Here is a 25,449-nt window from a genome sequence, read left to right as displayed (position 1 = left end):
TGTTGAATATAATAATAACAAATCCATTTTTCTTTTCTCTTCATTCTTTGTCTCTTTTGTGTAGCTCTATGGTTCCCTTGTTGCATGTGATGTCCCGTGGTTCTCCAATGTCTCCAGAGGACTCCAACAGGATCATCCCTCTCTTCTATCTCTTCAGTTCACTCTTCAGTCATTCACTCATCTCTGTGCATGACAGCGAGTTTTTTGGAAGCTCAGCAGATGGTATTAACCATGGTATCTGCAGTATATTTAAATATTTAATAAAACACATTTAAATGCATCAGGTCATTTTGGTCTTTCCGCCTTCTTTTTATTGTGGCACTCCTAAAATTTAGTTTCTCATTGTTATCTTTTTTTTTTTTTTTTTAATTGAATGTTACAAAATAAATGTTTTTCATTGCTCGGGCAGGTCAGAGCCAGTCGTCGATGATGCCCTTCTCTCTGGCAGAGTTGGTGACATTGTCTCGGTGTTTGCGGGACGCATGTCTGGGAATCATTAAGCTGGCCTATCCTGAGACTAAGACAGAGCACAAAGAGGAGTATGTAGCGGCGTTCCGTAGTGTCGGGGTGAAAACCAACAGCCAAGTACAGCAGCGCATTCAAGCGCAGCAGAAACGATGGGTCCAGCTCTTTAAGGTGATTTCCTCTATATCCACATCTCATACTCTTTTATTTCCTAGTTGATATTTCCACTTCCATAAGGTGTTGTAGTTGAAAGGAATTAAACTTAACCAGTACTGAGAAGATTCTCACTAGTACTTATTCCACATTTATTAGCGCTGATAATATCTCCAGTGGTTGATGGCCGTTACTTTTAACCGGGCGCTGTATTAGCAGTCCTAACAACGTCTTTGATGACCTAATTAGATGAGTTGACAATTAATGAGGCGAATAGTCTCAGCATCTGTTATGGCCATCAGTGCTGATCAGCCAGGCAGGAAGACCACTCACTCGGGAAATTAATAGGTTGTTTGCCAAGACTAAGTGAGCTGAATAATGGCATTAGGATATTAGTCAGCTGTCTTCACTCTCTGTCTTCATCCATCGTCCTCTTCCTCGTCTTCCTCCATCATGTTCTTACTTCCATCCCCATGTCATGTTCCAGCTTTTTCTTCATTATTTGTTTGTGGTTTAACCAGATCTCTTCTTGCTGTTGACAGCTCATTGACCTACTTTTGTCTTTTCATTTAACTAAATGTCTTTTTCAATAGATTTGTAGAGCTTTTCAACACTGACATTAAAAAATTAAAGGCCAAATGTATGTCTTAGTGATGGCCGCATTATAAAATTAACGTGAAGCAATTATAATGATTATACAGTTCATCTCAGTCATATGTTTCTCCAGGAACTTGTTGTTAAAGTCTAAATTTTAAAAAGATGTTCCCCTTGACTGAATGATATCATTATGATTTTTTTCTTCTTCTGATATTACACATTTCTCCAAACTGTGATTATTGCTCTCTAATCCAGTTCACACAACTGTCAGTATAGACTCTTCATTTAGCAAATCAATTCAAAACAACATCAAGAACAATAGATTTGTCCACTATTGATTACATCATATATTCAGCTATATACACACACAAGAATACAGGCTACACAATACATTTTTAAAACTTTGCTCAGATTCAGTAGGCTGATACTTGTTGAGATCATTGATCTTAATTTGGAGATAAGTTTAAAATAAACAGAGATAAAAAAGAAGTAATATACAATACAACAAGTTGCTCATAGCCTTGAATCATTAAAATGCTATTTTTAAAACCTTTGAAATTCAGTTCTCACTTAAGGCGTTTTCACACTTGGCTCATTTGGAGCATTTGTTTCAAAACCTGGGGCCAGTTGCAAAAACATGGCCATTATGTTAAGACTTTGTTTTAAGAACTAGTACAAACAACTAGAAGTTAGGTAGGGGTAATCAGTCTTACTTTTCGGTCTCAAATTAGACCAGTCTACATTTTTATGTAACTAACTTAAAAAAGTTGTGTACAGTCTTAAAGAAAAAAATTGGATGACTAACTTGTAAGCAGTTTATGCGGGCGGCCCCTGGTGTATTTTCTCCCTCAGTTCGATTTTCTTTGGCATAAATGAACAGAGTAATCATGCTCAGATCTGCACTAAAACAATCATTCTGAAAACGCCTGAACGAGGGGGTCTTGGGCTAATTGAAAACAAGCTCTAGAGCAGTTTGTGTATGGTGAGAAAGCAATCCGAACTAGTGGACCAATGAACCAAGCAGTATATGGAAAATGCTTTAGAAAAAAAATCAGCACTGTCAAATTCTGTGGGTGGGCACATTACTTATCGCAGTTGAAAACCAACGAAGTTGTAGACCACCTCTAATAAATTGTATGTAATTTATAGCAGCAATCCAGACTAATATACATTTATGTATATGTGTAACAGCAGCTAGTCTGTGGAGCTTAATTGTCAATCCATCTTGATAGATGACCATTATGAGCGAAATCCCAGAACACAAACAGGTGCGCTCTGACCAGTGAAATTAAAAAATGTTGCCTTGTGAAAATGAACCGAACCAAGGAGAAAACACAATTGTAAAATGTCCCTGTTTCGGAATAATGATCCACAGGTTTTAAATGACTTTACAGAGAAAAGTGGCAAATAGCATTTCACTTGTGTAATATTTCTGTATTTATCTAGTTTGTACTATTCCAGCAAGCCTCTTGTTCTGAGAAAAGCACTTCAAGAGACAGCTTATTGTTTGGGTTCCACTGGTCGAGTCAGAACAGCACACAAAAGGCTCTGAAATATTTCAACAAAAGATGGCGGAAAACGCCTCCTGTCAGCTAAAACGACCCATTAAAGAAGTACAAGCAGGAGAAACGCATTTCCCAAATTGAATGTGCAATTTACAGTCAGCTCTAACGCTGTTGACCCCTCACACACTAATGTTTGCCTCCAGCCATGGGCCTTCCCTCCGGATGTTTTATCACTCCTATTGTCGAGCTATCTATTTAATTGAAAGAAGTTAATTGAATGAAAATGATCAACTAAGCTTGTATTAATATTGCTAATGGAACTTTCTTCTTGGCCCTGTTTGGAGAGAGATGTCACCGCAGGAGTTTTGGAGAGACCCATTAAGGCCTGCACTTAACCCGATGGGCTAATTAACCAATGCTTATTCATTCCACTTAGACAGGAAGAGCCTTCGGACCCCCTGCCCCACAAGCCCAACAGCAACATAGTTTTACACTTTCCGTTATTACAGACTCTCTGGCGTTAACATTGCTTGGTCAGAGATTGATAGGCATTCTCTAGAAATGTTTGTTTGACACTGTAATTGGAGAAAATGAGTATTAAACAGAAGTGTAGATAAGTGAATTCAGATGAAGTCATTGCCCAGTGTTTAAAGAGAATGAAGACTTAGAAAAGAAATATTTGGTGAATTGTAGTGTGTGTGTGTTTTTTGCTGTTGTTTTGCTTTTCCCTGTGAGTATGTGTTTGTGTCCTGATGTCAACAAAATACATAATGATTAGTTGTGCCGCCTGCTCCACTTTTGGTTGCACTATTACATAAGCTATGTTATACTAATTATACTTAATAGGATTTTTTTTGGTTGCTGAACTGTTAATGACTAAATTGTAATGTTTTTGATGATGTTTTTAGAAGCTTAATATTTTAAATTGCTTTCAGAATTTAAATTTGTTTATCTGTATGTTTTTCATATATCAGCCATTTTTGATACATTTTTTTAAAACTTCCACTGTACTGATTGTGAATAAACATTGTGCTAAACATTATTTTTGTAAATTGTTAGGTGATTACCAACCTTGTGAAAATGCTGAAAGCCCGAGATATCCGAAGACCATTCTGTCCATCGGGTCATTGGCTGTCTGATGAGGTCAACATCAGGGCAGACAAGGTAAAATTAATTTAAGAAATTTAATCATATGATTAAAACCTAATAAACAATTACTAGTTTTGCTGTCTGAGCAATCCAAGAATTAAGTGACTGCAATGTTTTTGATTGATAAACATTTAAAGACCGAATGAAAGCTGGACTAGTTAAATTTTGCTAATGAATGGCAAGCATTTGCATTTTAAAGAATACATACAATTTATTTATTTGTATCTGTAGCAATGGCAAAATTATCTGTATCTGTATTTGGATAAAGCCAAATGTGGGCAGGACATAAACCGGGGGTTTGTTTAAACTATACTATAAAGCCTGTTTTAATGTAACTTTTATCCCTTCATCATTTGCATGCCTTGTATAATTCATAAAATAGTTTTTTCTCTGTTTTTTTGTTTGTTTTACAAAATTTCAAAATCTTTTAATAATTAAATACAACAATAATAAAAATATATTTTAATAAATAAAACAATAATACTAAATGTAAATTAAAAGGTAAAAGTTCTTTAGTACAGTGTTGTTTGTCTGTTTACTAGATGAACTGCGGATTGCTCTCCCTCATCAACCATATTGCATTATGAAAAATTGTTGCATATTACATTATGAAAAACTACAAAAACCAATAGAACCCATTGTAATCAGTGATGCTGTCTACACTGCATGTGGCACAGCATGATGAGTCACAGACACAAATGTTCTAGTGCAGATAGCCTCATGTGGTTGCGATACGTCTGGTGTAGACATGGTGTTACATCACACGTCTGCTTGTCGGCCTCAGTAAGACCGAAAAGCATCATATTATATTTCTCTTTTGTAATGTATTATATATTTAAATAGACATATGGAATAGTTGAAAATGTGTATGATGCAGTATCTTAATTGCTGTTGACAAGCTCTGGTTTCTGAGAGACGAACAATATACAGAAACTGCAACGTGGCTGATGGCGCTGCGCTCATAGAGTTTACACTTACTCACTGTACACATTTAATATTGCACTGTAATTTTAGATGTTATTCTAAAATATTAGGCTATCACCTCACAAGCAAGCACAATGAGTGACTGCTTCTAACGAATATTTTAGTTATTTTCCATGCCTTTCAGAATAAAGTATATGGCTTCTAAACAAAAATGTATCTATATAAATAAGTTAAAATATGCATATGTGTAGACTCAGTAATAGCTTGTAGTGAACTGGCTTGCTTTGTATGTCATTGTTTGTGTAGGTGACTCAGCTCTATGTGCCCTCTGCAAGACATGTGTGGAGAACCAGGAGAATGGGACGTATTGGACCGCTTCAGTCTACGTTAGATGGTAAGAATTATACACATGGAGAACAGCCACATTTAAATTAAAGTGTTGTGGATAGGGATGAGGGAGACTATTTGACTAGTCCATTAAACGATACTGCTGCTGCTAGTTGACTTGGAAATACTATTCATTTTTTTGCACATTTAATGTTTTGCTTTATATTTTTACAAAGACTACTTTTTAAATTACCATCATGTTAATGTAACATTTTAAAGTATATTATTTTGAAAAGCATATATCTGGAGCGTTTCATTTTACTTCAGATTTTGCATGCATTCTTTTTCAATCATGGCGGGTTCAGAGAAATGTCCACTCGAAAAATGAGAAAGGTGAGGGGGTATTTTGAAAGCATAGCTACACAAAACTTTTCCGTCATATCAAAATAGTATATAACAATTAAGCTTGCTTATAGGCTTGTTATACTACCGGTTATGAGGGACAATATGGTATGAAATTTTATATCGACAAGCTTTTCCTGCGACTTTGCCGCCCGTCGTGTACAGATACTTTTATTAATGTGCTGACTTATGTGGACTAACTTTTATTTGAGGAAATCTGTTTATAATAGGCTATTAGGTTTGAACTTATTGGTCGTGCGCTGCCTATTGATTCAATTGTTTTGAATACATATGTCTTTAATGGCTAACGCTGCTTAAGTGAACGATTAAGTTTAATATACAATTATCATAATGCAAGGCAAACACATCGCATGTAACTGACCTATTTTTAGCGGCATTCAGTTTCGGATTCGACTGTTCAAAGATTAAGTACTCTAATTCAAATGGATCACATAGGCTTTACAGACTGTTTCCTGGGGTGTTTGACTAGTCAGTTGCAAAATGTCCGTTTAAATGTTTATGAAATTAGTCGTTGCGCACATCCCTAGTTGTGAAAGACTAACAAAAGGTAATAACAAAATGGTAATAATAACATGGCTTCTGTCAAGCAATTTCATTCCAAAGCAAGAACACTCAAGAGTGTCTTAACGCTAACTAGTACCAGTGTTTCTGATCTTTTCCATGCCACCCTGGAGCATATGTGCTTAAAAATTCAATTAACCTAAGGCTGGACACATCTGGCTGCCTGTTTGTCTGGACCTTTTTCATTTCCCTAAATGGACTTGCGAGGTAGTGACGAATGGCTCCTGTATTGACCATGCTGCGCCATATTTCTCTACCAAGATGGCCCCTTGATGGCTGGTTTGGAGAGAGAGAGGACTGACTAATTGAGTAGAATCGTTTCACCATGCAAGCAACGTATTAGATGAATGACACTTCTCATCTGCTGCTATGGCAGGTTTTTTCCCGTGGTCGAAACGTTTGTATAATACAAAACAAACGTCCCTGTAATGGAGGGAGAGGACAGGTGGATGGGCAAATCGCTGCTGAGTTAATTAAAAGTGTGTGGCAGGAAAGACATAGGGGGATTGAGTGATCTTTAATGGGATGCTCTGTAAATATCGCATTCAGCAAGGCTGGTAGTGGACCTCACTCAAGGTTGTGCAAGTGTACAGATGGAAATGAAATAGGTCTTTTGCAACTGACATCATGGTCTTGAGCAAGTTAATTATAACCACATCGTTTCACCTTGTTGTGAATGGAAAATATGTGCGGATATACACTACCATTCAAAAGTTTGGGGTCAATAATATTTTTTTCATGTTTTTGAATGCTAATCAAGGCCCCACCCATTTAATAAATCAAAAATACAGTCAAAATGAAATATTGAAATATTATTACTATTTAAAACATCTTTTCTGTTTTAGTATATTTTAAAATTTAATTTATTCCTGTTATGGCAAAGCTGAATTTTCAGCATCATTACTCCAGTCTTCAGTGTCATATGATCCTTCAGAAATCATTCTAATATGCTGATTTGGCATTCAAGAAACATTTCTTCTTATTCTTATTATGTATCACAGAAACTGTGATACATTATTTTCAAGATTCTCAGTTGAATAGAAGTACAAAAGATAATTTAATTTTTTGTAACTTTATAAAAGTCTTTAATGTCACTTTTGATCAATTTAATGTCCTTGGTGAATAGAAGTATTAAATTAAAAAAAAAAAAAAAGTATTAAAAAATCTTACTGACCCCAAATATTTGAACAGTTATTGTATAGAGAGTGCTAATGTAAAGCCATGTTAAAGTGAGGAAGAATTTTTGGTTGACTGGTATTTTTTCGGATGATAGAGAGCGTTAGTGATTGGCTAATGAGTTAATGAATTCTGTGCTTATAGAGTAAATTGCTTGTCAATGTTGTATCTTTTGTTATCCATGTAAATTTAACAGCAGATTAATAAATGATTGGATATATTCCTAAAGGTGAAAAACAGAATTGTGTTTTTTCATAATTTCATTATATCTGTAGATGTTTACTGTATTTTTGCCCATTTTTATCACTTGCGCAAGTGTAGAGAGAGGACAAGAAGTGGCAAGGATACAAGGGGAAACAGGATTAGGAAATTAGATATTCAGAGATGACTTAATAAAAGTTTAATTTTTTGTTTTTAATTGTCCTCCCCCTCACAGTTGGACTGGAGCCTCCACCATTGTCAGTATCGGAGGAGAGACATTTGGCTATCCTCACTGAACTACCGTTTGTTGTGCCCTTTGAGGAGAGAGTGAAGGTAAGCCATCACTGGTAGGATATGGAGTCCGTTTCATGCTCAGCACTGGTCTAAAAATTCCAATGATCTGTGAATTAAAGAGAAGGTTAAAAGTTGTAATTATTTGATGGCATTGTGTTTTACAAACTCTTTCATGTGTTTTTGTGCTTTAGATTTGAAAAGGTGCGAAAGTGATAATCTAAATTAACACATGCTAAAAAATTGGATCCATTACATGACTTTAATCAGCTAAACTTCTTTCATTCTGTTTTTAGATTTTCCAGAAGTTGATCTACGCTGATAAGCGGGAAGTGCAAGGAGAGGGCCCTTTTTTGGATGGCGTTAACATCACTATTCGGCGGAACTACATCTATGAAGATGCATATGACAAATTATCCCCAGAGAATGGTAAACAAACCCACCTCTTCAAATATGCTGAAAGCTCTTTTTAATAAAAAGTGATTTGCACACAGAATGTGACTTTCATAGGCGCTGGGAAGAGACGCTAAAGGAATTAGATAAAGTAATTTATAGCAGCCATCAACAACAGTTGTTTTGATGATTTAGGGCGAGGCATCTTGAGTGTAAAATCTCACCTGAGAAAAGTCTTTTTAGTTGTGTAGCACCAGACATTTATAGATGACATAGAAAAGTTTGTCAAATTTTAGTGTTTGTTTTATTTTAAAATCTTTTTTGGCAAATGTTTTTCTGACTGTACATCCAAACGGAACATATTATTGAAAAAGAACAAATGTAGTGCAGGGATTTGGTGTTTTATTCATTGCTTGTTGATTGAATGGCAGATCTGAATGAGAACTTGTTTGTCTAATTTTGTCACATGAATTCATAAATGTGTTTTCTCATCATATAATCCCTGTACTTCTCACGTAGTTCACCCTGCACAGATGCAATTACTAAAAGTCCGTAAAATAGGGCACAATGTATTGTTAATATGAATTTTCCATATTGATTTTTCTTAGGTGTTTTACTCATATTTTGAATTATGCATTGCATTGCGTTTTGTTTTAGGGTTAAAGGAAATGTCTGTAAACTTAACAGATAATGTCCTTGCAGAAAATTGACAGAACCTTTATGGTTTATCTACAGATTTTCTTCTTACACTGCATGTGGAACATGCTAAATACAATTGTTTATCTCAATTTCAGAACCTGATCTCAAGAAGAGGATCAGAGTTCATCTGCTCAATGCTCATGGGCTAGATGAAGCTGGCATTGATGGAGGAGGAATATTTAGAGAGTTCTTGAATGAACTGTTGAAGTCGGGCTTTAATCCTAACCAAGGCTTCTTCAAGACAACTAATGAAGGTCTTCTCTATCCAAGCCCCACTGCAGAGATGCTTGTGGGAGAATCCTTCACCCGTCATTACTACTTCCTTGGCAGGATACTGGGAAAGGTAAGAAAGACATCACAAGGATCACGTGATGAATTGCATTACACTGTAACATTCTTTATCTCTTCAGTGGCACAGATAATATAGAGCCTTACGAAATCAGTTTAATCACCTGCTACACCTGTTCACGATTTAGTTAACATATTTCACTGCAAGTTAATAATTTAATAACACTTGCAGTGGCTTGTCTTTTGATTTTTTTTTTTTCTTAGTTGTCTCATTTGTCTTTCACTCACATACACTCTCAAACACAAATGGAGTAATTTGGATCAATGCTGAAGGTCAAAGGTCAGGTTCAATCAGTGATCTCAGGCTGAGTAGCTTTGTTACTATTATAGATCCTATGCATTTGATTTACGAGGTCACTGGAGTTTAAAGTCAAGTTTATTTGTGGCCTTTTGATCCAAATAATTTTTCCATTGGCTAGGTAAGATCATTTTGTAAATTACCTTTAATAAACCTCCAACAAAATACTAGAAATGTATTTTTGCATGTAAAATAAATAGTTTGCTCCTAATTATATCACTTTGTCTAATTGTATGAGACCTCAAAGTAGTTTAGGAACTTTATTTTGCTACAGAAATTACAGTTTACTGTTTCCAAGCATTGCAAGAATCTGTATATATAGTAGCAGAACATAGTTTTTGTTCATAATAAGTGGAAAATGTTAAAACCATTTTTGATTAAGTTAACCATTTGAGTTAACCATTTAATGCTTTGATTGTGCTAATTTTACCCAGTATTTTCCTATAATGGCTACACCTTGAGCCACAATTTATTGACACTATTGTTTTGGCCATCTCTTTTGTATGCCCGCTAGCTGATATTTATTAGTCGCTAATGTTTTTAAAGTTTCATTAATGCTTATGCCCTGGATTGTTTATCACAAAGCACATTGACTGGGGGAAGGGTAGATGAATTACCTCATGCCAAGAAGCTCGCTGCTCAATTAGGCTACTCCATTAGCCCATGATTTCCCGTCTCTGTTTGTGTAGCCATCGCATTTGGCCATGGACGCTAAATCAGCTAGCACCATAAATAACCGGATCCGTGCCGCTGGTAATAGAGTTTTGATCTGTTTTACAGTCACAGGCATCAACACCACTTGTGAAGAGGCAATTCAGGCCACTTATTAGAGAGCTATAATGAACACACACACACACACACACACACACACCTTGTACGATGGAAGGGACATAACTGAGCTCCTATCCTGAGGAATGGCTGGCCCCACCCTCCTACTTTCTTGATCTTATTCCATTCAATTGCCCCCACTCCTTAGTAATGGGCAAAGCAATTAAGATGACGAGATTAATTTGAATTTGACTTTCAATTAACCCTCCTTCTCTCTCCATAAATATGTGAAGTAGTGGCAGACTGAGTGGGATATTGATATTTGTTTAGTACTGTTATAAAGACGATCTGTATAGATTACAATTGCGTCACTGTAACTGTGGCAGGGTCCACCGAAGACGCACACAAAAACATAGAAAAACTGTTGATTTCACTTTCTGTGATACATTGCAAATTTTTTTTCGAATTCTGCCAATTTGTTACTTTGGTAATGTTATCTAGCTGGCTTTGGTCAAAAGCTTTGTCCAAACCTTTCAGTAGTTATTTAACTTTTCAATTTATATATATATATATATATATATATATAAAAAATATATATTACGTGAAATCTAAACTTCTTGTCTGACTGGACCAGCTGGAAAAAATCCTATTGAGCCCTACACTGTTAGCTTTGCAGCCCATATTTATGTCATCAGGTTTAATAGAGTTTAGACATCATTGCAGATTTTGTGTGGACCTGCTGATCAGTGCTTTACACAGAATTGGAGCCCTAGTCATTTACAAGGGTCAACACATCACTTCGCTTATTCATTAAATATTTTGATTAGGCTTTTCATTAATTTGATTATAATTTCAGCTACCATATAAGGAGTGTATTACTCCCAGATCCTTTCAACGTACAATTCTATTTTACATTCTAGTTTTTCGTTCTATTTTTTTTTTTTTTGCCATTTTGTATTATTATTTTTACTTTTTTTAATGATTTTTTTCATGATTGTTTTTATTAGGTTTAGTCAAAGAAGCTGACCAGGTTTACATTTCACTGCAAGTTGTATTCTGTATATGACCGTGTATGTGATGAGTAAAATCTTGAATCTTAATTTGTAGAATTGCTATTACATGTCATTATCAGACAGACATAATGGGCTAGGTGCATTATAGATCATGATGTAGAAGAAAATGTTCGTTTCACAATATTGAATGTGGATACTTGGAAAATAAAGGCTTTTCATTTAAAGGGTTACTTCACCCAAAAATGAAAATTCTGTCATTTATTACTCACCCTCATGTCGTTCCACATCCGTAAGACCTTCATTCATCTTCGGAACACAAATTAAGATATTTTTGATGAAAGATATTGTTGAATAAAGTCATTATTTTTGTTTTGTTTTTGTGCACAAAAAGTATTCTTGTAGCTTCATAAAATTAAGGTTGAACCACTGCAGTCACATCGACGGTTTTAACAATGTCTTTAGTACCTTTCCGGACCTTGAAAGTGTTGATTATATTGCTGTCTATGGACGAGTCATATACCTCTCCGATTTCATCAAAAATATCTTAATTTGTGTTCCAAAGATGAACGAAGGTCTTACGGGTGTGGAACAACATGAGGGTGAATAATTAATGACAGAATTTTCATTTTTGGGTGGACAAACCCTTTAAATATCGAGGCATGCTGCAGCCATTAAATTGAAGACTCACCCTTGTGTAGAATTACCCTGTTGAATTATTTTCACACAAATACTTCCACACTCTACACATGCCCCCAAATACGAGTCACACACACACAAATACCACGTGTTCTGCAGTTCAACAAGCAGTGCTTAACTGTCCCTATTGAAAGGGCAACAGAGAGGAAAGAGAAGGTCAGAACTCCTGATTGATGGCAAGTGTGTTAAATTTTTTATTGATTCTTAATGCTGTAAATTTACAAATTTATTTGGCAGAAACAGAAGGCAGCTGCTAAGTTGTTAGCGTTTACTCTCCTGATGGTGCCACAATTTGCATTAATTGCGTTGCCACTGCACTCACTTATATTAAAAGGCCCGGCCATTCATTAATCCTTTTTATCCCAAGTCATTTTGGCACAATTTCTGGCAATAAACACCCATAAATAACTTGAAGGTTTGAAAAATAGTCTGCGTTGTACCTCCATATCCTTATTGCGGCTTCTTCCCGGGAGCGACGTTATTGATAGGTTTCAGGAGCGCAGCACATATGTTCCCACAACAGGGCTCGTGGGAAGAATGTTGCTAAGTGGATTATTTTGCATAAAAAATGTCCCATGTTTGAAGTTTCACGATTAACCTGTGTTTAGAAAATGCTCTGATTTACAGCCTGCGTGTGTGTTTTAGATGCATGCATTATGGAGATTTGGGAAATTTATAATCCATTTAGCTTATGTGGTCGAGGGATTTTAGTGCAATCATTTATTCAAGGCCTGTATATTTTAATGCCCTCAGATATGGTCTTTTTAGGACTGTTGCAGTACTTTAGCTTTTATGACTCGCCATCCTTGTGCTTCCTAATGGAACAACAGGTTAAGGATACAGTTAATGTTTTTAAAGTTTGAGCTTCCTCAATATAAAGTGTCAGTATTTAAGACAGATTAGCCCATAGGATGAAGATATTGTCACAATTTTGCCACTTACTTGGCTCATATTAGCTGGCTGCACATTGCAGTGTTGAACAGTCCTGGAGGTCATATTTAGTTAAATATATTTCTCTCTCTTCTGTTTCCCAGGCGCTGTATGAAAACATGCTAGTGGAATTGCCTTTTGCCAGTTTCTTCCTGTCCAAGATTTTAGGCACCAGTGCAGAGGTGGACATCCACCATCTGGCCTCTCTAGACCCAGAGATGTACAGAAACCTACTTTTCCTCAAGAGCTATGAAGGCGACGTGGAAGACCTCGGCCTTAACTTCACTGTGGTCAACAATGATCTTGGGGAGGCACAGGTGAACAACGTGTCTTTTTTTTACCTTTTGTGCTCTTTTGTTTGTCTTTTGTGTCTCCTCTCTCCATCTCTTGTTCTCTGGCATTGTTAATGATTGATCTAACTGTTGTTAGTCTTGGCTGATGGAGATAAAGCACGTCTCTGTCCAGATCTCTCTAAAAGAACTTCTCTGTTGACCAGCTCAAACATATCTGCTGGGAAAAAACTGTGTAGCATAGTATAAGAACTAATCATCCAGCATGATATCTAGTGCCACTCCTCACTTCCAACATTTGAAAACCACCTCAGCCTGAGGTGTATAGAAGGAAATTGTATGTGCTCTCCACATTTGCTTCAAGTTTAAGGTTTTTTTCTCTTTTAACAAATGGTTAATGAAAGGAGGTATTGAACGTTCAGAAAATGTTGATTGTCAACTCAGATCAAACAGTTATTAAATAATTTAATTAAATAGACAAACTGTTTACATAATATATAAAATATAAATAAAATAAAATTATGAAAGGATAGGTAACGGTGGTAGATTTAGCCTAAATAGTAACTCAGCTACTCAAATAGTAGCGACAAGCTAGTTTAGAACCAAATGATAATAGTTACTGATAAACTTTTATTTTGCACGAATGAAAAAAAAAAAAAAATAGTTAGATCACTTTGTCTTGTAACTAAGGTATCACTTTCCCATTCATTAGGTAAATGTAAAGGGTGTCCATGTGCACTCATTTCCATTATGTTTCTCAATTGCCTTCAACATTTTCCTCTGTAGATGTACTGTTTCACTTTCAACATGGAATTAAATAATCACTGAACCCAGGTAGACAGTACCTGTCACACTTTCATCTATTTGTCTTTTCCCAGGTGGTTGAGCTCAAACCAGGGGGAAAGGACATCCCGGTAACCACAGCCAACAGGATAGCCTACATCCATTTAGTGGCCGATTACCGTCTGAACAAACAGATCCGAGCACACTGCCTGGCCTTTCGACAGGGCCTGGCCAACGTGGTCAACCTGGAGTGGCTGCGAATGTTTGATCAGCAGGAAATTCAGGTAGCAGCTTACCTGGGCACACACACATACTTAGATTTATGCTAAAAATGTGGGAAAGGGCACATGTGTCTAGACACAAATCAATCAGTCGTGTATCAGAAAGGATTAATAATAATAATAATAATTAACAGATATTATGGTCATATAATATTAAAAACTCTTTTCTTCACTCCCAACTTTAAACCTATTTTCAGGTACTGATTTCTGGTGCACACGTGCCCATCTGTCTGGAAGACCTGAAGAAATTTACTAACTACTCAGGTATAACAAGCACACCCATCAGATGTTTTATCACTCACTTCATTTTTTTTACATTTTATTTTAGATTTAGTTTGATTTACGAGCCTTTCTTACTTTCCTTCCAGAGATGTCAGGTTGCTGTTACATTTTTTTTTTTTTTGTATTTATTAGTAATGGAGAGCCAAAACACACACAGGTCAAGTGTGAATTTGTAGTTTATTAATTAGTAATTTAAAATATGTTCAGATAAGTAGTGTAGTGTATTCCAGCTTTAAGTGTTAACTCAGATGCTTCAACTTTTCCTCTACTTTAACAGGATGTAGTAAAAAAGGTTTAATTTTTTTTAACCATGTTTTGCACTAAATCTCATAGGAGTATTATCTGATAATTCAGAAGGGTTTAGCTATGCAAGGATTTAGACTTTTAGTTTATGCATTATATTCTTAACTTTTTTTTTGCACTTCTCAGGTGGTTATTCAGCAAATCATCCAGTGATCAAAATTTTCTGGGATGTGGTGGAGAGCTTCAGTGATGAGGAGAAACGCAAGCTGCTCAAGTTTGTTACAAGCTGCTCACGACCTCCGCTCTTAGGCTTCAAGGTCAGTGACATTGATCAAAACCCTCTGAAAATATGATGTGAATTAACTTTGGGTTGTGTCTGAACTCTTTAAAGATGAGTTAATGTTTATTTAAGATTGTAAGGGGCCTTAGATGGGTTCACTGGAAAAGTGAAATGTACAGACATAACCCAACCCTGTGTCTGAGCTGCGTCTATATGACTCGCACCTATGTTATCACATATGGAGTTCAGCTGAAGTTCATGCCAACTCACACCTGCTGATGATTTTGTCCCAATTTCTATATTTTCATTCAGTAAAGTTATCAGGATCCCCACCACAAAGACGTCTACTCCCTGCAAGGTGTGCTGCCTTAACGGAGAAATAATGAAGGGAAAAAAAAATGTTTTGTCACAGTATATCGTCATTAATTTACACAAAGGGTGTACGAGCAAACAGGCTCATTGTAACAAATCATTTTCACATTATAACAGCTATCAGGATAGGCCTTATCTTGGCCTCTATTTGTGCTAGAGAGGTTGTGACCCATAGCATTGTAATGTTATTTGAGGCTTTTCCAAGTGCCACTGGGTGTGTGAAATCCATCTGACTGATAAAATGCCCTGTTGAACTTTAAATGGCTCTTGCTTGATGTTGACTGTATCTAGCGTTTAGTCAAAGGCCAGAAAATGAGGATGAGAGAATAGCGTCTGACAGCAAACACAGTAAATAAAATACAGAGCTTTCAAATTATTCTGACGACTTTATCAACTATTTTCTTGTTTAGGATTAGTATTGTCTCAGTCTCCGGGAATGTAACCTTAAGTCTTTTTCTTGTATACCACAGTGTGAAGTCTGTCAGTTGTGCTTATTACACTCAGCAGAATCTGGAGAACAGAAAAATCATTAAATGTGTTTTTATGCCTTACGTAGACTAACCAAGGACAGTAATTGTCATTTCATTGACTTTATTACATATATTAATATCTGTCATCAGTTTAAAGTAGATTACTTTAGCCTGTATGAATTTGGGTGGGGGAAAATCATGGCTTCTGAGCAATTCCACAGATACATGCTACTGCCAAAATTAAAGTGGAGCTGTTTAATGAATTTGACTTTGGTGCAGACGCTCTGAGGAACGGATGGAAAGGAGGAGTAAGAGGAAAAAGACGAAGAGAGACAGATCAAGGGGAGATGGCCTCCCACCTCGTCTGCCTCTTCAGCCAGCTCAGCCTTAATTAGGTGCCGTTAAACACCCCAGAATTCATTAGGGGAGAAATAGCCCTGTCACGGCGAGCTATTTAAAAAACATGATGGATACCCTTTTTTCAAAATGATGGCTCCCATCGTGACACTTTCTCGATAAGCAACGATACTTTAATACCTTAATTGTTAGAAAAATTGGCCCGTTAAAGCAGGTTTAATCAGGTTCATTTTGGGGTTGAGCCTTGTAGCCATGTGGAGAATTTTTTCATTAGGGCTATCTTGTTGTTCTTTCAGTAACCTTTTACAGATCTGAAAAGTTCTCTGTTTAGCTGTTACTTTGATATCAGGCTGTTGTTTGTTGCATTTATCTGCACAGATGCTGCCTGTTTAAAATGTTTTATAGTATTTTTTTATAATCAGTGATACTGTCTACACTGGATGTGGCGCAGCGTGACGAGACACTGACGGTAAACTGATGTTTTATTTCTGACGTACTCCACGTGCTTGCGCTACTTCCCACAACAGTACAAATGGATTTAGAACTTTCATTTTGACACGTTCAGTGTAGACGGCCTCAAGCTGTTGTTGACAACGGTTCGCCCAGTGTAAATACAGCGGGCCTCATTACAACAGAAAATTGGGCGTACGGCCGTTTCCACGCAAAACTTAGCATTTATCAATATGGACGTGAGCGGTGGCTACAATCAAATCTCACGTCCGGTCTTAGCTCGTGTACGCAAGTTTTTGAGTTAGCTTGAACTTGCGTGCAGCATAGTAAATCTGGTGGAGAATTGTAATGAGAGCATTTTGTTCATTTATTTTCCTGACCGACAACCAAAGCTCATTAGTCGATCGTTAACTGTTAAGATTAGAATGTCATATTAAAATTAAATTAGAATAGATGGGTGTCTGTGACCCATTAAAAATACCACAAATGTTTGTTTTCCCCCAGGGGTTTAGCTTTATCACAAATAGTAGCATAAACAAAAGAACATGAGGATTCACACATCGTCACAGCACACACCTGCAGCGCTTCTGTGAACGGAGAAAAACAGAATTAAAATTAACTATATAAAAGGAATAAAATGGCTAAATAGGACTACACGAAATATATTTCACTTAAATTAACAGGTTAGCAAAAGAAAAAGAAACCTGTGCAACATGTAGTATAAGCTACGCTTGTTTTTGTGGCACTCTACTGCATTATATCTTTATATTTTTATTTTATTAAATTCAACTGATCACGCAGGCACCTCGCATGTGCACGCACAACATATCAGTTCTAGCAATGCTAACTTAAAATTTCAGCCATTCATCATTAAACTAAAATGCAGTCAACCAAACATAAAAGTTACACTGCTCAATTTAAATTGCCCGCTGTAAAATCAGCGTGCCTAGCGCTCAACCAGTGCACGCTGATTTTACAGCGGACAATTTAAATTGAGCATAGTAACTTTTATGTTTGGTTGACTGCATAAAAGTTGCTGGATGGTGTTTTATGTGGATATTGGAAAACACACAAAGTACAAAGCCTTGTTTACATAATGAATAATAGTTTAGAAACCAAATGTTACATGGCAAATATGGAAACATATTTGGATTTTTTCCGAATGAGAGAAGTGAGCCCAATGCTGTTTCAGTTGTGCTTTAAATAAATTCATATTGGCTTGACATTTGTTGTTTTATAATGATTTCCACTATAGCCTAATTTGTGTTTTAATTTTTATAGTTAAATATATAATTTATAGCTACTAATTTTTCATTCTTGTTCTGTTCTGAATACCGTTAAATTTAAAGGATTTGTTGGGTGAGGGGAAAATAGCTTAAGCTATAGTGTTTATAATGTTTGTAAATGTTCCATTTTATTTACATATTGTAATAAACCTATAATATAATATATTTGCAATTATGAGGTTAACGGGTGTTTTTGGAGTAAGATCAATTTCTCTCTGAGATTACTTCCTCTTCTTGGCTAGGTTACGTTTCTCCATGCGAGGCTTCTAAAACGTGAATTTTTAGGGGAGTGATATTTAAATGATGATTGTTTTCAGCCGCAACATTTATCAACATACGTCATTCATACAATGGGACTGGCAGCATACGTTTCATGAATCACACTTAAATTCTGTCGTAAGATGATTTCTGCCCTCGTTTCTATGTTAGATTGGTAAATGAGGCCCAGTGTTAGTGTTTTTACAATCCTACACTGATTTTGGCAAGACTTAAGTATACACAACTTGCTTAATTTCGAGACAGTCAGCACTGAAACTGATGATAACTTTTCAATTCAATTCACATTTATTTGTATAGCGCTTTTCACGATACATATCGTTTCAAAGCAGCTTTACAGAGAATGCATATCAACATTACAATTTGGAGACTGCAGTTAGCTAATAATGTAATAATTTAGGCGATTAACATACAATCACTGTTAGCAATTTAATTGGAGGTAGAAGCAAAGAGCTCCTGGAAAAATGAATTACATATTAACAATAATTAGGATTTATAGAATGTGAATGTGCGTGTTGATCCAGATGTTGCATCTTCTGAAGTCATCGCAGGAGTTGGCGCCGTCTCTTCCAAAGTTTTAGTCATCTGAGGTCTTCTTAAGAGGCTGGATCCAAACTGAAACTGATGTACTCTCTAGTCCCGAGGTAAAACAGAAAAGCAAATGGAGAATAATTAGCATAGCTGCTGTTCATAACATTAAGCAAAGATAGTCATGTGCAATTGATCTGATATGAGATGGATTATGTGAATGCTTGGCTAAAGAGATGTGTCTTTAATCTAGATTTAAACTGGGTGAGCGAGTCTGAGCCCCGAACATTATCAGGAAGGCTATTCCAGAGTTTAGGAGCCAAATGTGAAAACGCTCTCCCTCCTTTAGAGGACTTAGCTATCCTAGGTACAACCAGAAGTCCAGAGTTTTGTGATCTTAAAGAGCGTGAAGGATTGTAGGGCGATAAAAGGTCGGTTAAGTACACAGGAGCTAAACCATTTAGAGCCTTATAGGTCATTAGCAGTACTTTATAATCGATACGGATTATATGGATTATATGATAACTTGCAGTTCAGTGAGTCAGATGTTAAAGGGTTAGCTCACCCAAAATGAAAATAATGTCATTTATTACTCACCCTCATGCCGTTCCACACCCGTAAGACCTTCGTTCATCTTCGGAACGCAAATTAAGATATTTTTGTTGAAATCCGATGGCTCAGTGAGGCCTGCATAGCCAGCAATGACATTTCCTCTCTCAAGATCCATTAATGTACTAAAAACATATTTAAATCAGTTCATGTGAGTACAGTGGTTCAATATTATTATTATAAAGCGACGAGAATATTTTTGGTGCACCATAAAAACAAAATAACAACTTATATAGTAATGGCCGATTTCATTAAGCTTCGGAGCGTTATGAATCTTTTGTGTCGAATCATGATTCAGATCGCGTGTCAAACCGCCAAACTGCTGAAATCACGTGACTTTGGTGCTCCGAACCGCTGATTCGACACGCTGATTCATAACGCTCCGAAGCTTCATGAAGCAGTGTTTTGAAATCGCCCATCACTATATATGTCGTTATTTTGTTTTTTTGGCACACCAAAAATATTCTCGTCGCTTTATAATATTAATATTGAACCACTGTACTCGCATGAACTGATTTAAATATGTTTTTAGTACATTAACGGATCTTGAGAGAGGAAATGTCATTGCTGGCTATGGAGGCCTCACTGAGCCATCAGATTTCAACAAAAATATCTTAATTTGCGTTCTGAAGATGAACGAAGGTCTTACGGGTGTGAAACGGCATGAAGTTGAGTAATAAATGACATTGAAAAAGACATTTTTTTAAAAATCAGTGCTACATGACTAGAGATAACCGAGAAAAATGGCTGTGGCAAAAAAGGTAAGAAATCTTCAACACTCATAACGCATTGGACTTGATCCGACTGTCTGAGCGGGGATACAAAAATGACAAAGTACGATCTGTAGTTTTCACAAAAGCCATGGAGCGGTCAAAAGTTTTGTTGACAATTAAATGGGGATATCTCTGTGCAGGTAACATGGAAAAAGAGTACAGATTGTTCATTCACTTATACAATTGACATTGTAACAATACAAAGCTGATTGAAAATTGGCGAATGTACCCTTTAATTCAGTAACCACCCTGACTGATTCAAAGAGTTCATTCAGTGAAGGGTTTGTCAGACTGATTCAACCCGGAGTCTTCTTGAATAATTCATTAAAATAACTGGCCCAATAAAGTCACTTGTGAATTGGATGACACTGTTGGTTACTCTGTATGTTTTGTTTTGCATGCAGCCCACAAAACTTAGTAGAAAGACATGTTTTTGTGCCTTCAAATTTATTTTTGGCAATCTTGACTAAAATAGGATTTTGTTTATCCTTCTCTTCTCTCCTCCAGATACTTTTTTTTTTTTTTCTTTCAAAAGTGTTTGTTGAGTGTTGCTTTTGGTTTTCCTAGATGTTCATGAGATTTTCTGCTTTCTCTTTGTCTCTAGGAGCTGTACCCAGCCTTTTGCATCCATAATGGAGGCGCTGACCTGGAGCGTCTCCCTACCGCTAGCACTTGCATGAACCTTCTCAAGCTGCCAGAGTTCTGTGACTCTCAGCAAATGAGGAACAAGTTACTCTATGCTATTGAATCCTCTGCTGGCTTTGAGCTCAGCTGAGGAATACGTCAACCCCTCGATGGCCTTGAAACCCAGACAAGAACCTGCGCCTTTTGTCATGGTGACCAGATAGAAAATGATCAGAATGAACAGACAGTGTGTCTGCTGTGGATGTCCAGTGATTTGCAGGTGTCGGGACATAAAAAACAAACAAATGCAGAAGAACAGTTTGAAGTTGTGGCACGGACAAATATATGCTCCGTTTTATTTTTACTTCAAAAAGAGTAAACTTGTATATAATGCATTTATAATTTCAATGCAGCAACAGGGAAGGCGTGCATTGATCAAAAGCATTAACAGTGAACAGGAACATCTGAATGTTGGAGATACTGAGGGAATAAAATGGCAACACAAAATTTACTTGTAGATTTTCCTTGGTTTTGCATTGCTGACATCAAAGTAGATGTTTTAAAACAATGCCATTTTACAGTTTTAACTGCTCTTGAGTATTGAGTGTCTACCAATAAAGATGCATGCTTTAGCCTCGCTGACTCACAAACAAGCTAAAACATATGCTTCTCCAATGTAACAGCATGCCTGAAACTTCTTTAGTACAGTAGGGATACTAAAGATTTGGCTTGGTTTAAGGTAACAATACAGCTATACAAATGCGCATGCCTTGATACAGGGCATGCTAATAGTGTAGCATTCGCTGAAAACTCTGAGCTATTAATTTTTCAGGCTAAAAAATTTTTTTTTTTTTTTTGGCTAATGTGCCACTAACAAATGAATTTAATAGATTAGAGTCAGGCAGGATGTGTGAGGTTAACAGGGGTGGCAGAACAGTAGCACAGGTGTGTAGGTATCTTGTTTTAATCATGTAGTAATGATGACTTAAAATTGGCTGATTCAGGTTTACCTTTACTTGGAAAAAAATCTTCAGTTTGGCCAGTTGCATTTCAGGCCTCAAGGTTTTTTTATATGCGTCCATTGCATTTAAATAAACACCAGTTGTGTAATTATGTATTCCACACATTGGGCCTTGGTATTATAGCAATGGATAATGATGCTGACATTGTGCAGTAAAATTAAAACAAAAATTTTGAGGACATGCAAGTTTTAGATTAGTGGTTGAAGTGGAGTTTAGAAAAATTGATGAATGAAGGAAAAAGTGTGACCTGCCTAAGCCTGTGTACTGGACACCACTCCAACTTCTGCTGTAGCAAAGAACAATTTAAGTCCTGTGGAGGATTGAAGTATGTGCTGTCAGCATCCTCTGATTGCTTTTTTGCTGCTAGTTACTGGGTTCAGCATGGCTGTATGGACATGTTGGTTGGTGGAGAGCTGATGATGGATATGTGAATATGTATATGTCTACATCTTTTAATGTTCACGCAGCATTTGTACAAGACTTTTAATTTCTCTCTTCACCTTGTCAGTAATAACTTGTTCCCCAACACCTGTTAAAGTAAATGAGTAATATGACAGCATACAGGTGCTGAATATCTGATCGTTTACAAACACTGATGTGTAGAGTTTGATTTGATGTTGATGATGAGCAAGGACAAGCAAAGTTGTTTGTAAAGATATATGTTTACCGACTTTAAGTGTATGTGCCCTGAATGATTTTTTGAATGACAAAGACAAGTGTTTGATCTATGTATCAGAGTGTGGCAATGATTAAATATGTTTTGAGTTTTTATTTGCACTGGAGATGTTAGCATCTTTTGTTAAAACATAATATTTAAGAAAAACTGGGATGTAGAATTTCATTTTGAGTTTTATGGCCTTTGACATATAATTAAAGAAACATCCAGTGAGGGGACAAGAAAGGAGGCTAGTCGAGACCACGGATGCATTATCCGTATGACATAAATTAAGGGTGTGTGCGTTTGACATAAATCTAATAGGGCCCTGCTATGAGAGCAAGTGATGGCCGGAGAGCAGGGGGAACTTTTTATTCCTCCTTGGATCATCTCCATATATTCTCCCAGCCTCAGTCTCACCCTCCTCATTGGAATAAGTCTCTAGACTCCTCCTTTTCTGACCAAATCTCCAGCATTTTAGCAGCAATCTCAGACAGGGGTAATTGGGTCTTAAAAAACCAACTTGTCCTATAGCTATGAAGGATTGGCCTTAATTATGGGGAGATTTATTTGGGCCTATTACCTTATAATGGATTATAGCTCGCAAACTTAATGCCTCTGGCCATGAATCACATCCACGTGCAAAGATATACCAAAGGTATTTTATATAGCTTTTAGAAATGTTATTATTGCACTTAGGGTCAAGTCACTTCACACCAGAATGTGAAAGCTGAAAGATATCATTTCAGAGAATTCATTAAGAACAATTAATGCTTTTTTTTTTTTTTTTTTTTTTTTTTAACGTTTAAAGGGTTTTTTTTTTTTTCTCCAGGAAAAGATTCTATTCATCCATCGTGTTAAAGAAACGATTAAAGTCGTACAATTATTATTATTTTTTTTTAAATGTATAAAATAGTTTCATATAAAGATGAGATAATTCACTTTGTCATTGCACAGCATGCAAATGCAAAACTTGCCTTGAAAAAAATAAATCTGACACCACAAGATTATTTGCCGCAAATCTGAAATATGCATTAATAATATAAATACAAATAATATACAACCTGGATTGATTAAATATTAACCTGTTGTCCGTTTTACAGCTTGCTAAAAAAAAATGAAATACTCCTAGCCACAGTAAATTTGAAGGAATTGACAGCCAACACGATTAGCCTATACTCTTAATTCCGAAATGCTATAATTTAGAAATATTTGATCACTTTGTTGCTATAATGTATCCAAAACAAGTAACAACCGCATGAAGATGAACAGTCATTAGAAGACCAAGGGTGCCTCCCTGTGGAGTTTTTTTCAAACAACTAGAAAGAAGTTCTGTAGCATCAGTTTTGATATAAGCAGCATTTATGAACCATGACCTCTGTTATTACAAGATAAAAAAGTCTAATTGAATCATTGGTATTGGGAAAAGGCACATATTGGTATTATCTCACTGTGTATAGTTTAATAGTGCACTATGTAATAGCGTTATTAAATGCAAACTGAATGAAAAACTGCACCCTCTGCTGGCCAATACTTAGACATACAGCACATGCGTCTTAGATAATCGCATACAGTAGAGCTTAAACACTAGGCTATAGCAGGAACACTTACACGTTTTACATAACACTGTCACTAGTTCCCAGAGAAAATGTGTTCCATTAAATTCCATCACACCCCATCATGAATGCTTTATGTCCTGCAGTCTGTAACACACCACACACACTTAATACCAGTTTAATAAGTCAAACTTTTTAAATAAATAAAACACAGTTATCTCCCAGTATTTAAAAAATCAAAAGAAACAAATGGAGCAGCCTTACAAGATATTTTAGTCTTCCACATTCTTCTGACAATTTACTGCTTTTGACTTCAGAAGACAGTCCTTAAAGGGACAGTCCACCCAAAAAAGAATATTGTGTCATCTTTTACTTCCCTCATGTTGTTCCAAACCTGTATGACTTTCTTTCTTCTGTTTAAGGTGAAACAAGTTATGTTGAAGAATGTTGATAACCAAATAGTTTTGGTTCCGACTGACTTCCATTGTATAGACTAAAAATAATATAAAAGTCAATGGGAACCATAACTGTTTGGTTACGTACATACTTAAAAATATCTTCTGTTGTTGTTCTACAGGAAAAAAAAAAAAAAAAAAGGCCAGAACAGACTTTCAGACTTTTTTTTTTTTTTTTTTGGGTGGACTATTCCTTTTACCTGTTCTAACATGTGTAATCTCAACATGGGGTTTAACACGGATACGTACAAGAGCAATTCTCCTCCATCTCATATGTGCTCCCTGCCAAAATATTTGGATCAACAAGTTTAAGATTCCAGCACAATCTTTTTGGCACATTCTTTCCCTAAAAAAAATTATGAAATATGGAGAATTATGCAATTAAATGTGTTTACTAAAAAGGGTCTGGCTATCGTTATCAGAGTGGAAAACATTAAAAGTCCTTCCACATGATTTTCATGGTAGTCACCATCTCATGAATAATCTTTAACCTCCAGTCCAGAAGCCTACCTTCACAGGCAGCAGGAGGGGGAAAGGCAACATCTGAATCCAGATGTAATCATTTGGTTGAATGCTAAAGGAAAAAATAAACATATGTGCCTACTTTTGTCAGTGCCTATAAATTGTGTCTGAATGAGGGTTTATGCACTGTAGTCACTAAAAAATTTGCATGGTCATTACTAAAGCTCATTTGGATCTGTTCTAGAACCTATAGATCATTAAAGACTGAGTTATGGTGACTGTCTAGGCTAGTAACAGGTAAAACCTCTCCCGACCTCACCCTTCGCTCCACCTTTGAATGTGGAAGCTGCACTTTCACTTTCCACTCCACAGGACCACTTCTGTCTCAGGAACATATATATTAGTTTAATGAGATTTATTTTTATGAATGAATTATGAAAATGTGATATGAAAACGAATCCGTTTCCCTCAAGAACGC

General features: G+C 36.3%; 1 protein-coding gene across 2 annotated transcripts in view; it reads left to right on the top strand.

Annotated features, from left to right (window-relative positions):
* Positions 1-22,620, top strand: part of ube3c (ubiquitin protein ligase E3C) — a 33,080-nt gene extending 10,460 nt beyond the window's left edge. The window contains exons 13-24 of one of the 2 annotated variants that reach the window (XM_051899854.1): positions 65-222; positions 410-636; positions 3,780-3,884; positions 5,100-5,187; positions 7,717-7,814; positions 8,069-8,201; positions 8,960-9,207; positions 13,022-13,234; positions 14,086-14,274; positions 14,469-14,535; positions 14,983-15,113; positions 20,802-22,620. In XM_051899854.1, coding sequence (XP_051755814.1) covers positions 65-222; positions 410-636; positions 3,780-3,884; positions 5,100-5,187; positions 7,717-7,814; positions 8,069-8,201; positions 8,960-9,207; positions 13,022-13,234; positions 14,086-14,274; positions 14,469-14,535; positions 14,983-15,113; positions 20,802-20,972 — 1,828 coding nt within the window. In that variant the 3' untranslated portion in view covers positions 20,973-22,620. Of the gene's footprint in view, positions 1-64; positions 235-409; positions 637-3,779; positions 3,885-5,099; positions 5,188-7,716; positions 7,815-8,068; positions 8,202-8,959; positions 9,208-13,021; positions 13,235-14,085; positions 14,275-14,468; positions 14,536-14,982; positions 15,114-20,801 lie in introns of both variants that reach the window. The other variant, XM_051899853.1, reaches the window with a different exon arrangement.
* Positions 22,621-25,449: the final 2,829 nt, after the last annotated feature.

The sequence above is a fragment of the Ctenopharyngodon idella genome, chromosome 7 (genome assembly GCF_019924925.1).
Source record: "Ctenopharyngodon idella isolate HZGC_01 chromosome 7, HZGC01, whole genome shotgun sequence".
NCBI classification, from domain to species: domain Eukaryota; kingdom Metazoa; phylum Chordata; class Actinopteri; order Cypriniformes; family Xenocyprididae; genus Ctenopharyngodon; species Ctenopharyngodon idella.
The sequence above is the reverse complement of the archived record's forward strand: the minus strand, read 5'-3'. Positions and strand labels throughout refer to the sequence as shown.